Here is a 14800-nt window from a genome sequence, read left to right on the forward strand (position 1 = left end):
TTGCTCTGCACCATGTCTTTGTCACACACTCACTCCCCAAGATCTATCGACCCGGCTGGGCTGGGGCTCAGTGTGCATGTGTACAGACACACGCGCACAAGCGTGCACACAAACGCACGTGTGCACATTTCTTTGCTCCACACACACACACACACACACACACACACACACACGCACACACACACGTGCCACACAATTTCCGTCGTTCCCCTTGTCTTACCCACCCTCAGTCTTTGATAACATCTCTCCTCCATGTCCCTCTCTCTCTCTCTTTCGCTCTCTCACTTTCCTCCTAGTCACACCACGCTTTCTCCCTCACTCTCTCTCTCTGGCTGCGATCAGATTTCAGGAAACAACAGATCTCCCTCCCTCTCATCCCCTCCCCCTCTCCTCTCCTCCCCCTTTCCCTCCAGCTCTGCTGCCAAACCCCACACACAAACGCTCACTTCCCTGTCATTCCCTGGACAGAGGGCTGAGGTAGAGAGAGAAGGAAAGAGGGAGAGAAAAGGAGTGCAGGAGGGACGTGGGGGGAAAAAGGCTGCGTGTCTGTTTTGCAGATGAGTATGTCCTCATGGCGGTCTGATTTTGACCAGTGAGGATCTCTTTTTTTGTGTGTTTTGTTGTTGTTGAAGCAATCTGTCATTTGTACACAATCTGTGCTTCTGGATTTGTCATTCTACAATTCTACATTGGACTGGAGTTGGTTAAGGATGTTGACTCCTCTCATGCTAAAATTGGAGTTATTGTCTTGAGTTCCTTGGTCGAGAGCTGCGTCAAAGGAGTGTTTCTTCAAGATTCAATGCAAGGTCACTTCATTGACCATCCTCTGTGGATCTCTAGTTACTGCGGACATTCTGAACGAAGCAAGATTGGCTACGGAATCTTTGACTTTGTCCTTCCTTTGGAGATGACACGCATGTACATGCATACTTCAAACACACACTCCTACTCTGAATGACTCTGCACTCTTTCCTCGCGCACGGAATTCCTGGAAGATGTGTATGTGTGTGTGTGCAGTAGTTCCTGTGAACCGTGCTAGTCTGATGGATTCAGGAATTCTCTCCTGCTCACATCCTCATCGGACATTCCCTGGAAGCCTAAGTCTTTGAAGGCCTTTTTAACCTCTAAAGACCTCCGTAAACTGCACAACTGAACGTCATCTTCCCGTAAACTCCCAACACACTCCCGACAATGTCTGAGGCTGATATCATCACTGCTGTATTCTAGTACGCTCTCATTCCCAACCAACGTCAGACTGCTCTCTGAGACGATTTTCCGTGGAACTCCGGCAGGATTTGCCTTGTTGAGCTGTGTAGTTTGGTTGTAACTGCAGGGTTCACGTTCCTCTTGTTGGCTCATGCCTGTTACCCTGCAGGTCAAAGGGTAAGTGGAGCTGGAACTTTGTCTATTGCTGCCTATCACAAGGCCAAATCATTTTGATGATTTATCTTGATAAGTACTGTATGACCTCACTCAAGGGACAAGTGTAGCAGTTTGCAAGGGCTATAGGACTTTGTTCTTCTTTGAAAACCTGGGTTGGAACCGGTTCAGGGAACAAAACTGGAAAAGAACATCATTTTTCGAGGAACAGAATGAGAACCGGGAACGACAGTGATCTATAGTGTTCCGGAACAGAACCGTTATTTTGAAGGCATGGCAACCAGTTAATAATGTTCTTTTGGGTTCTGGGATATATTTTTGGGGACCCACAAAAAAATGCAACAATGCGCCAATGCAAAGCCCTCACTCTGTCACTTATGACAGTCTGCCTGCCAGCTAGACTCTTTTCCTGTGCATGTGTGAAATTAGGGAAGGGGGTTTTTATTTAGAGAAGAATGGATTCACTTTTTCAATGCTAGTTAAGGTTACTATAGTTGTCACGTTTCACATTGGATTTATTAACTACAAAAAGGTAAGACGTGTTTTTATTTTCATTCTGGTGTCGCTCTGCACACACGCGCTTGTTAGCTAGCTAGCTAACGAGCTCTGGTCCAATATTAAGCCAAGTCTCGGAAGTTGAGACATTCAAAGTTCCTTCTTAGAAGGCGCTCCTCCGTAGGTATAATTCTGTGGGCCTAATTCAGATAATGCATGTCATCACAAGATGCCAAGCTTCCTTCACTCTCTCTCGCAAAATTCCAGTCGCATGTTAACAACTATAGCTTGCAAACTTCTCTATCCACTCTAATTGTTGAAGTAATTTAATGTTAATGCGCTAAATGTAAAAAAAAAAAGGATTTCAGAGGTTTAAAAAGGAACAGAAAGGAACAATTTAAACAATTACTCTTTTGGGGTACGAACCGGTTCCAAACTTTTTTTTTTTGCTGATCGGAATAGTGGAATGAAAAACATTATGGTTCTGTTCGGAACAAAACGATTTGAAAATCATTTTGGTTCCAACCCCTGTTTGAAAATGGGTTTGAAAGGAGAGTTGAAAAGGTTTGGGTTGGAAATCCATCATTTTGGTGTCAAGTAGACTAGATGAAGAATACAGTACAGGATATCTGTTTTCGGCAATGTCAGTCTGCATGTTATCAGAAACCACATTTTATTTTTTAGGAGTGCGTGAAAGTACATGAAGATTATTGAAGTGTGTGTGTGTGTGTGATCTTCTGTGGTCAGGGATTTTGATCAAACATTTCAATAAGGAAATGTAAATGTCAACCTTTTAGTGTATTTCACTAAGCGCAAAAGTAGTGTGATGTGTGAGGTTGATGTGTGAGGATGTGGAATGCAGACGTTGTATGGGTGAGAACACAAACTAAACGGGCTGTTTGCCTATGTTACTGAAGGAGAGGCGGAAGTGCAGGATGACTCTGAATTTCAGTTGGTGGTTTGTTGAAATCTGGATTTTTCTTTGGCCAGACATTCTGGTAACAGCCTAGTGTGGTTGGGGATTCCTGTCTCTCTTTTTCTCTTTCTGTCTATTTCTTTCTTTCTTTCTGTCGGTCTGTCTCACACACACACACATACACACACACACACACACACACACACGATGTTCCTTGTGAAAGCAGGACCTGAGCAACAGCTAAGAACCCCTCCTTTTTTCATTAAGAGCTTTCTTTATGTCTCTCGGTTTACTACCCTTATGCCTACAGCCACATCAATGGGGATCCCCCATCCACATAAGAGCTTCGGCTCAACGTTATCTCTGTTATCTACCCCACACTGTCAGCTACATTGACGGAACTGTGACAAAACAAGACAACAAAAAAAAACATGGATCCCCCCCCCCTCGTTCTCTTCCTCCCCTACCTGTATCGGGTTAGCAGTGAGGTCGTTGTAATCGGCTCGAGCTCTGTCGGAACAGCGAGCGCGGTGCTCCGAATCAAATCAAACGTTATTTGTCACATGCTTCGTAAACAACAGGTGTAGACTAACAGTGACATGTGCTTACTTATGGCCCTTTCCAACAATGCAGAGAGAAGAACAACAAATAGAGTAATAATTACACAAGGAATAAATACACAATGAGTAATGATAACGTGGCCATATACACGGGGTACTGGTACATAGTCGATGTGCAGGGGTGCGAGGTAATTGAGGTAGATATGTACATGTAGGTAGGGGTAAAGTGACTAGGCAACAGGATAGATAATAAACAGTAACGGCATTATGTGATGAGTCGAGAGTCAGTGCAAAACGGGTCAGATCTTATAGCGATTGGTTAACTATTGAGCAGTCTTATAGCTTGGGGGTGGAAGCTTCAATCTCCTTGACAAGGTCTTTGTCACCGTGCAGCTTTCGCTGTCCCTCAGGCTTGGGTTGGACCACCACCTGTCCAGCACCAGCACTCCAGGCTGGAGTGACCTCACCTCCACTGCACAGAGCTGGCTACAGAGGTGCCTGACAGTAAATGGAGTAAATCCCAAACAGTGGTGAGCTAGGTGCTATCAACCGTGTTATCTGCATTGGGAGCCTGTCGGGGCCTGAGCTGGTATGCCCCCTTGGCTCCTTACCCTGACCGCTGACCTTTCGGTCCATCCATCAACCGCGACCCTGCCTACTGTCCAGACATCTTTCTGTTGGCTCTGGTGACTGCTGCCTGTTTTTCTCAAGGCCCACCAGCCTCCCAGTCTTATCGTATCCGGGTCTATTGAGTCCCCAGCGTCGGACTGACTGTCTCTCTATCCGCCCATGCTGTGGCTCCTGTAGGCAGGAAAGGTCAGGCCAACCTCTCTCCAGTCTCCAGGCTAGAGTGGTGTGGTTTACTGTCATATGTGGAGTCCCATGATTTTCTGTTCCCCCACTCCCTGAGGGTGGGCAGCTAGGTTGGCTGGGGTCAGTGTCATCTAATTTCAGTCCACCCAGGAGCCAAGTTTAGGAGTGTGGCTCAATTGACAGATTTTCCTCCTTTTTTTTCTTTGCTGCAGGGTTGAACGTTGCATGGGTATTTTTTTCTTTATTTTTCTCTTCGAGAACCCTTGTCTCTCTTCACGCTCAGGCTTGGGCTTTTTTTGTTACAGCACAATCTCATCACATTTTGCATGAGGCTACATGCTCACCTAACTACACTACTCATCCAAGCTAGCATTTACAACTTCAGAGTAGCAGTGGTCTATCGCAGTACTAGCTGTGCCACTAGAGATTCTGGGTTTGAGTCCAGGCTATGTCGCAGCCGGCCGCGACCGGGAGACCCATGGGGCGGCGCACAATTGGCCCAGAGTCGTTAGGGAAGGGTTTGTCCGGCAGGGATGTCCTTGTCCAATCGCGCACTAGCGACTCCTGAGACGGGCCGGGCGCAGTGCACGCTGACACCAGGCCAGGTGTACTGTATTTCCTCCGACACATTGGTGCGGCTGGTTTCCACGTTAAGCGGCATTGTGTCAAGAAGCAGTGCGGCTTGGTTGGGTCGTGTTTCGGAGGACGCACGGCTCTCGACCTTCACCTCTCCCGAGTCCATACGGGAGATGCAGCAATGAGACAAGGCTGTAACTACCAATTGGATACCACGAAATTGGGGAGAAAAAGGGGTACAAAAAAATGAAATAACTTCTGAGTAATTGTGATGTATGCCTGAACAATGAAACACTATGCTTAGACAAGGACAGAGATATGAGTGGTATACCCCAGTTGTTTATCAGTAACCAGCTGCATGCTCTCTCGCTCTCTCTCCCCCTCTCCCTCTTCGTCATCCATCCTCATTGACAAATCTCTATCCCCCGTGTGGGGTTCTCCTACTAGCTCAGAGACAACTGGACGTGTTGGCAACAGTCACAACTCACTTAGCCCCAGTAATGACTCACTGAGCAGGGTTGATGGAGGCTCTTGACAGGGCCTCCCATGTTACTGCACAGTAGATGGACGTCGTGACGTAGCTTGAAGAGCGCCGTGCGAAGGCAAACCAGACTCTTTTTTTTAACGACCCAACAGAATGGCAGGCTGTCAGTGTCTCTCTAGGGGGCTTCTCTTTCTCCCTGTTGTCTCTCTCGGGAGACTGCAGCGTGCAACAGGCCCCTGAGGTGAGCAGACGGAATATGTCTTTATGATGCTGTGCTGAAGTGGTCTTCTTTACATCTCCTCACTCTGTTTCAATTCAGTTCTAGGGGCTTTTTTTGGCATGGGAAACATATGTTAACATTTCCAAAGCAAGTGAAGTAGATCATAAACAAAAGTGAAATAAACAATAAAAATGAACAGTAAACATTACACCCACAGAAGTTCAAAAATAATTAAGACATTACAAATGTCATATTATGTATATATACAGTGTTGTAACGATGTGCAAAATGGTTAAAGTACAAAAAGTAAGTTGTATTTACAATGGTGTTTGTTCTTCACTGGTTGCCCTTTTATTGTGGCAACAGGTCATATTTCACCCAGTAGATATGGGAGTTTATCAAAATTGGGTTTGTTTTCAAATAATTTGTGGATCTGTAATCTGAGGGAAGTATGTGTCTCTAATATGGTCATACATTTGGCAGGAGGTTAGGGAGTGCAGCTCAGTTTCCACCTCATTTTGTGGACAGTGTGCACATAGCCTCTCTTCTCTTGAGAGCCAGGTCTGCCTTCGACAGGCCTTTCTCAAAGCAAGGCTATGCTCACTGAGTCTGTACATAGTGAAAGCTTTCCTTAAGTTTGGGTCAGTCACAGTGGTCAGGTATTCTGCCACTGTGTACTCTCTGTTTAGGGCCAAATAACATTGTAGTTTGCTCTGTTTTTTTGTGAATTCTTTCCAATTTATCAAGTAATTATTTTTGTTTTCTCATGATTTGGTTGGTTCTAATTGTGTTGCTGTCCTGAGGCTCTGTGGGGTCTGTTTGTGTTTGTGAACAGAGTCCCAGGACCAGCTTGCTTAGGGGGACTCTTCTCCAGGTGCATCTCTCTGTAGGTGATGGCTTTGTTATGGAAGGTTTGGGAATCACTTCCTTTTAGGTGGTTGTAGAATTTAACGGCTCTTTTCTGGATTTTGTTAATTAGCGGGTATCGGCCTAATTCTGCTCTGCATTCATTATTTGGTGTTTTACGTTGTACACAGAGGATATTTTTGCAGAATTCCACATGCAGAGTCTCAATTTGGTGTTTGTCCCCAATTTTTTTGTGAATTCTTGGTTGGTGAGCGGACCTCAGACCTCACAACCATAAAGGGCAATGGGTTCTGTAACTAATTCAAGTATTTTTAGCCAGATCCTAATTCGTATGTCGAATTCTATGTTCCTTTTGATGGCATAGAATGCCCTCTTTGCCTTGTCTCTCAGATCGTTCACATCTTTGTGAAAGTTACCTGTGCCACTGATGTTTAGGCCAAGGTATGTATTGTTTTTTTTGTGAGCTTTAGGGCAGTAATGTCTAGAAGGAATTTGTGGTCCTGGCGACAGGACCTTTTTTGGAGCACCATTATTTTGGTCTTACTGAGATTTCCTGCCAGGGCCCAGGTCTGGCAGAATGTGTGCAGAAGATCTAGGTACTGCTGTAGGTCCTCCTTGTTTGGTGACAGAAGCACCAGATCATCAGCAAACGGTAGACGTTTGACTTCAGATTCTAGTAGGGTGAGGCCGGGGGCTGCAGACTGTTCTAGCGCCCGCGCCAATTCTGCATCCCTGTCATGTCTCTCTCTCTCGCTCTCTCTCTCGCTCTCTCTTACTCTATCACTTTCCATTTCTCTCCTCTGCAACTCACTCATTCTACCCTCCTCCCTGTGTATCTCCCTCTCTCATGTTGTCTCTGTTAATCTCCCGCTCACTTTCACTCTCTCCTCCTGTCTGTGTGATAAAGAGAGGCGACCCGTGAAGCTGCAGACGCAGATCTCTCCAGACAATGGAGACACAGCAGCACAGTTCAGATGAGACGGACAGACAGTCAGACGGACAGGCACCTGAGAGAGCAGCTGGCCTGCTGCCAACTGCAGGAGGCAATTGCAGAGCGAGAAAAGAGGGGGAAGGGGAGGCTAAAACGAAGAGACAAAAGAGGCTGCGAGAGAATCCATACCGTAGAAAGACATGAGCTAATGCGGAGAGGGGCTTAGTAGTTATGACATCCACTCTACCTTTGAGGCTCAATCTAAAGAAAAGCAGATCAGATCTCTCTCCCCTGAGGATATTTCCATGTACAAATGACACGCTCATTTCTCTCAGCCGAATGAAAACCTACACCTGTAAATAGAAATGGTAGTTCCTGGAAACACGCTGTACTGCTTCGTAGTTGTTGCTTTGAGGCCTAATGTTGTTCGCATGAAACCATTAACCTTTTTGAGTTTGTTCTGATAGTCCGATGCCTGTCCTTTCGAATTTCTTGTTTTTGTGTGGCAAGGGATCAGAATTAGGAGTTTTAATCACTTCATAATTCCTAAATGAAATAGATTTCAGTAAAAATACTGTGCCTAATTGGTCGGTCTACCTTTACTTGTTACTTTTATGGACTTGAAATATCCTCCCTCGTGAGGGAGAGAAAAGATATGTGGGGTTTTGGTAATGGATATACAAGGCCATGTTTCTTAAAAAATGCAGAACTAAATATAAGTATTGGTAGGGGTCTTCAACATTATTGTGTTTTTAGATGTATTTCTAATTTCTTTTAAGACTTTTCCTGGTAGATGTTGTCTTAACCCCTTTTCCATCTGTTTGACTAGAAAGACTAGTCTTTGCGTGTTCCCAATTTTGTAGGATGGAAAATGGTTGAACATTTTATATATGCCTTCATTTAAAAAAACATACAGACTGTTCGCTTTCATTTGGCACCTAATTCGACATGCGCCTATAAACTTCACATGTTGGCGCTCATGGATCCTTTTACATGGAAATGCCCTCAGCTAATCAACCGTGTGATGAAGATAAAGCGAATCTGATCGAAACTAACGCCCTCAGTCCAAATTCTTCATCTTTCATATTTAATTTAAGGGAACAATTTGCCACGAGTCTTGCATAGTATTTTGCCTACATGTTGACTCCATTGATGAGAGATGTCTCGATAGGACGCACCTGGTTAAATAAATTGGATACATAAATGGCTGTCGATGTCAGCAATTGTTTTTTGACGTTGGTCTCTGTCGCCTTAGCTGTGGAGTTAGAATATTTTATTTTGACATGCTAGTCGCTAAGCGTAGCTTAGTCTCTGTACTTGTACAGTGTTCTCTGTGGTGAATGGTGGCCCGTGGAGAGCACTCGGTCTATCCAGTATCAACAGGGAAGTGGTGAATTAAGCCATTGTGTTCTCATTAGAGACACTTCTGTGTGGACGCTGGCAGCTGTTAATCTTGGCACGCGGACGCTGGGATTAGCACACACAAGGTCCATGGCTCAGATAAACAAGAGCCCAGTGGCTTAGAAATTTTGTAACACTCATACTGTCTGGAGTTTTTTTTACATTTTTTATAAGGCGTTACTTGGTTTTGCTCTCTGTTTTGTGACTTTCTCTAGAACAAGATAGCAGTTATTTTGAATATGACACACACAAAGCCTGTGACACATAAAATGTACAATCTGTAACCTCTCCCCTCATGTTGTTCATCTGCCTCTAACTTTTCTCTCTTCTTTCCTAATATATATTTATATATTTTTTTCTTCTTCTCTTCTCAGCTGGAATGTCCTGAGTCAGTCCCCCGGGCCCAAAGAAGAACTCCCAGCAGCAGCAGCGGCAGCCAGCGCTGATGGGACCTGCTGCTCCAGTATGAGCCTTCAAGATGCCGGCTGCGGCTATGCTAGCACCAACGCTAATGCCAATGTGGCGGCTAACACGGCTAGCGGCAGCATGCGGCGGCGCCTGGAGGACCAGGAGTTCACCCTGCGCGTCTACCCGGGCGCCCTGGCCGAGGGAACCATCTACTGCCCCGTGGGCGCCCGCAAGAGCACCACGGCTGCCGAGGCCATCGAGCATCTGCTGGAGCGCCTGAGCCTGGACGGCACCAAATGCTACGTGTTAGCCGAGGTGAAGGAGTTCGGCGGGGAGGAGTGGATACTTAACCCCAGCGACTGCCCCATCCAGCGGATGATGCTGTGGCCCCGCAACGCCCTGGAGAACCGCTGCGGCCTGGGCAGTGGCGAGGACTACCGCTTCCTGCTCCGCGAGAAGAACCTGGACGGCTCCATCTATTATGGGGGGAGTCTCCAGATGTGGCTGCTTGTGACCGAGGAGCGCCGCCGCATGGTGGAACGGGGTTTCCTGCCCCAGCCCGCAGGGGGCGAGCACCCTTCCGACCTGTGCGCTCTCCCCGAGCTGACGGAGCGCGCCCTGCTGGAGAGCCTGCGCGCGCGTTTCCGCCAGGAGAAGATCTACACCTATGTCGGCTCCATCCTCATCGTCATTAACCCTTTCCAGTTCCTACCCATCTACAACCCCAAGTATGTCAAGATGTACGACAACCATGCGCTGGGCAAGCTAGAGCCGCACATCTACGCGGTGGCGGACGTGGCGTACCACGCCATGCTGCAGCGACGGAGGAACCAGTGCATCGTCATATCCGGCGAGAGCGGCTCGGGGAAGACCCAGAGCACCAACTTCCTGATTCATCACCTGACCGCTCTCAGCCAGAAGGGATTTGCCAGCGGGGTGGAGCAGATCATCCTGGGGGCGGGGCCTGTGTTAGAGGTAAGGACTTGATTGGTTTGTTGACTGGTTGTGGGGTTTTAATATTGTGTTTGTGTGTGGGGGAGAGGCTCCAACTCTACATACACAAGTGCGAATGTGATCGATGTTTTGTGAAATGCAGGTCATGGCTGCTGACTGGGTGGTGGTAGAAAGGCAGGTGGAGGGGCTACATATCATATGAAAGTGAGGATAAACTAGCGGTCGCGGCTTTAGCCTAAATTCTCATGTCTTACTGTCTCGTCCTTCTTTATCCCATCATTGGCCTCATGTCGTGATACCCTCTTCCTTGTTACATGAATTAATGGCAGGTATACACTTCATGATTTCGCCACCCATGTTTTTGCCGTCCCAGATGAATTTTCATGATCGGGGTGAAATCCTATGAACTTTGGCTAGGATCAGTATGTTGGGACTCATGTTTGAGTGGGTCATGGACACACCGATAATGGCTGTTCAGTTTTCCAGACCCCTGTCGGATGTCCCGATTTTAATAAAAATAAAAAATAGTTTTAGGACATTTCAGAAATGCTGGTTGTGCATCTTGTAGTATGAGCAGTGCTACAACGCGATTGGGCAAAGACTACTGCCAATAGCCAATGAGCACTCAGCATGACCAAAACAATGATGGTGAAGATGAAAGCAGCAACAACAACACGTGCCATGTGGGCCGAGGTGATGGAAGACAGATTGGTGAAGCTGCGACCTATTGGTTTAATTATATTTATGTCACCTTTTATTTAACCAGGTAGACCAGTTGAGAACAAGTTCTCATTTACAACTGTGACCTGACCTGACGTACCAAATGCAGGGCAGGATCAGCTAGAGAATCATTGTGTAATGTGAGCTCCCACATCCTGGGGTTGAGTGAAAGAAAATCTGGAAATGTGAGCACGTCCCAAGTTAAGATTTTAGAAGTCTTATAGTATATGCTGTCCAGCGTAACTGTAAATGAGACAAATAATTGACCGCTTGCTGTGACAGTAAGACATAGGGAAGTGGTGGTGGTGGTGGTGGTGGGGGGGGGGGGGTGCTCACTGTGCTACATACAGAAGTACAAACGCGGAACTATGTGTTGTGAATTATAGGTCATGGTTACAGGGAGGAAGTGCGACATGAAAGCCCAGTATAATATGTTATTTCACTAGCAGCCGTGTGTATTTAGCCATGAGACGAAGCATGTCACAGTGGATTATAGACATGTTTTAAATAGAGATTGGAATGCCTCGACATGCGAAACCTATATTTATCTGCTATCGGAACATATGAGCTGATGCTTATATACGTTATTGACCTAGAAACCGTGTTTGGACATTTTTATAGCTCTTCAGAAAACCTTAATGCAGCATGGCCTACTCAAGATGGGATTAGGAGTCGATTTATGCATTTAGATTTTGATGTATAAAAAAAGGCAAGGACTACTAAAGGGCACTAATTTTACTCAGGTCTGATTTGTGACTGCCTTTCAGTGCTCGTTACAAAGTGATTGGCTGCAACAGGAGCCTCTTTGTCGAGTTTGTGGTTTTCCAGCGGCCATTTTGTCTGCCACGAGTCACGACCCAAGAACACTGCTGCACATACAGCGGGGTCATGGTAGAATGTGCACACTCACCATGTGCTTCACATGTGGACCCAATGCTGCAAAGCAGGCCTCGGATCTGGTTAGTTAGGGATAAGGGGGCCGGTAGTCCTCAGGAAATCATAAATACATATTTTTGTAAGACCTTATTCGAGTCTTCCGTTGAAAGAGAATAGAGAGAAATTTACCTTTTTTTTATAATTTAAAAGGGCTTTGAACCTTGTGTTGGATAACAACAGAGTTATGAGCTAAGGCTTGTTCAACAGTTCTGATATCCTCCAGGCAAGTAATACGTCAGCGTAAACCAGTTACTTGACATGGATGAATCTGAACACCTGTCCGGTTCTCAATTCCAATGTGGCAGTTCTTCTGTTTTTTTTGTTTTCTACAGTATGCTTTTGTAGGCTGTCGGTCTCCTACTTCCTAGTCTATAAGCAGAAGATAACAGACCTTGAATAAATACCTTTGAAGTCGATAGTAATGACATGCAATTTTTTCTCTTAACCAGCTGAACATCCCAGTCTCTCTTTGATATGAGTAGCAGCGGTATCGAGTGGAGAATGTATCGCTCTGGTCGGAAGTTTCCCCAAGGTACAGATCTAGGATCAGCTTCCCCTCCACCAATCCTAATCTTAACCACCAGTGGGGGAAATGCAAAACTGATCCAAGATCAGCGTCTAGGGGCAACTTCCCCTCCCTATTCCAGGAGGTATCAATGGCTAACTGTGAATACTTTGAGGCCTGACATTCTTTGTCCCGCTGAGCTGGACCGGTGTCGAGCAGTTTGTGGTAAAAAAGGTCACCGACTTACAATCTGAGCCGTAGAAGCGAAACTACTAGACAGTTCTTCTGGCCGGCCTCCAGTATAGCCATGCCAATTACAGACCCGTTTGCCTCGGTCAGATTTTTAAAATATTTTTTTTATTTTACCTTTATTTAAGGCAAGTCAGTTAAGAACAAATTCTTATTTTCAATGACGGCCTAGGAACAGTGGGTTAACTGCCTGTTCAGGGGCAGAACGACAGATTTGTACCTAGTCAGCTCGGGGATTTGAACTTGCAACCTTCCGGTTACTAGTCCAACGCTCTAACCACTTGGCTACCCTACCCTAGCTAACCACTTGACGGGTCTAGTTAATCTAACTGCTGGTGGTGCATTGTTGAAGTGGCTTGTCAAGTGGCCTGGGCTAACATTGAATTGTTTGCCCTGTGAGATTGCTTATCGGCCACTGCCATTGGTAGGTTGTGGGAGTTTGGGGAGAGAGGCAAGTGTTGCTCTGTTAGCTGGATGCTAGCAACTCGTTTTGCCCGGTGGCGCTTGCTATGGCTCCTCCTGTAATCGTCTTCTCATGTACCGTGCACATGTACATAAGCATGTATCCAAGTTAAGATAAAGATGACTATCTGTGGGAATAATGGCTACTCTGGTTTCTAGGAAAAACGGAACAGAGATTCAGGCGTGCGCACACACACGTTTGTATCCACGCATACATGCACAGATGAAGGCACACATACACTTCACTGCGTATGTACACACACTGTGCCTTTTGATGTTGCCTTGACCTGACGCTTGCGCTTCTGCTGCGGAGGCAAAAAATCTGCTGCCATTTCACTCCTGAGAGAACAATACGCCTCTGGTCTTCATTCCAGCACATGGACACCCTGGTGAGAGCAGCCTGCCCTCCTCTCGCTCTCTTCCCTCATGTCCTGCCGTGCAGCGTATCTTCCCCCCCCCCCCCCCCCCCCCCCCCCCACGCACACACACGTGCGCATCACATTCTGTTACCGTGTAGTGTGGGTTAACTGCATCTCAGGTTGATGCCAAGTTAGTCATCTTTATCTTATCTGTGGGAATGCTGGCTACTCTGGTTTCCAGGAAAAACAGAACAGAGATACATATACACACACACACACACGTTTGTAACCATGGCCTGAATCTGTTTTACACCCTTGCTGTGGGTAACCCATAGCAGTAGACTAGAGACACTAACTCACTGTGATTGACATTGACTTTCCTTATCGGTGAAGGGCACCATAGCCTGCACTCCAAAAACAACTAAAACCGCAATCTCCAGTCTACTCTTCTCCACCAATGCACCATCGCCATGACCGACAGCATGACATCATGCCAGCAGTATCATCTAACAGCTCGCTTCACCCCAAATGTCCCAGTAATCATTACTTACCATAAAAAAAACCTTTTAATGTGTCACCGTAGAGGCCAGCAACTGCAGCCGTGCGTAATCTGACCTGCGTTCAGAGCCCCAATGACAGAGGCATGACGGCACAGGGTGCATCAATATTGTGCTGACAGGAACACTGTGGGATGATGGGAAAGAAGTGTGGCTAGTGTCATACAATGTTTTTCTAATCAGTCAGGTGACTCAAACGAGAAATGTTTGCCACAGGCCCCAAATACCGCCCCTACACCTCTGCCTGTTTAATCGCCATCTCTTGAAGGAGAAAGACCCGTCTCTGAGACTAACTGTATGACATTTTGCAAGCATTCAATAGCATTCATTCCATCTATAGTTTCCTGTCCCTGATTATTTATAGGAGAATAAAAGTATATCCCGACATTGATTTGAGCCCTCCAAGATGGCACCGTTTGACTGAGAACTGCGCTGCAGACGTGGTATTGTTCCTATCATGTAGCCTGGCTCCGATTTTGAAGTTGCCCTCTATGCAGACGGTATGCAGACAGCCGATAGACTATAGTAGGGATCCAGTATCAGTTAGCATTCGCTTAGCTCTCCTGGAAGGACTCCCCAGGGTGACAACCAGCTAATCTCTACTTCAGACAGACCCTACTTCATTCAGGAGGTCGAATCTAGTTGGGATCAGACCACGCTAATTGGTCAGGCTCGCCCTTGAAGGAAAGTGCTCAATTTACCCAACGCGGGGCAATCTCCTCATGCAAATCACCCGACGTTCCCAAGATTTACGCGTCTCGCTGCCTCATTTTTACACGGACCCTTGACTCGTCAAAACACCGTCAGGATCTATATGCCCCGCATCCTTCCAATGACATCCTAATGTTCCAAAGTTTTTTTTTGTTTTAAAGAAGAGGGAAAAAAAATCTAAATGGCTGCCCAACTCTTTCTTCGTACTTTGTTGGCCAACCACAAACCCTTCCCAGTCTGAATAAGCTAACACACTGACCTTAGCTGTGGGCTGTGTGTCTGGGGGCTGATGGACT

The 14800-nt window shown here is 46.4% G+C and overlaps 1 protein-coding gene across 4 annotated transcripts in view; it reads left to right on the top strand.

The window, feature by feature from the left end:
- The first annotated feature begins 664 nt into the window (after positions 1-664).
- LOC139368718 (myosin IXAb) overlaps positions 665-14800 on the top strand; it is a 168556-nt gene continuing 154420 nt past the window's right edge. For all 4 annotated transcript variants that reach the window (XM_071108026.1, XM_071108010.1, XM_071108019.1 and 1 more), the window contains exons 1-2: positions 665-1383; positions 9018-10026. In XM_071108026.1, the coding sequence (XP_070964127.1) occupies positions 1358-1383; positions 9018-10026 (1035 nt within the window). In that variant the 5' untranslated portion in view covers positions 665-1357. The remainder of the gene's footprint in view (positions 1384-9017; positions 10027-14800) is intronic.

The sequence above is a fragment of the Oncorhynchus clarkii genome, chromosome 2, assembly GCF_045791955.1.
Source record: "Oncorhynchus clarkii lewisi isolate Uvic-CL-2024 chromosome 2, UVic_Ocla_1.0, whole genome shotgun sequence".
NCBI lineage: Eukaryota > Metazoa > Chordata > Actinopteri > Salmoniformes > Salmonidae > Oncorhynchus > Oncorhynchus clarkii.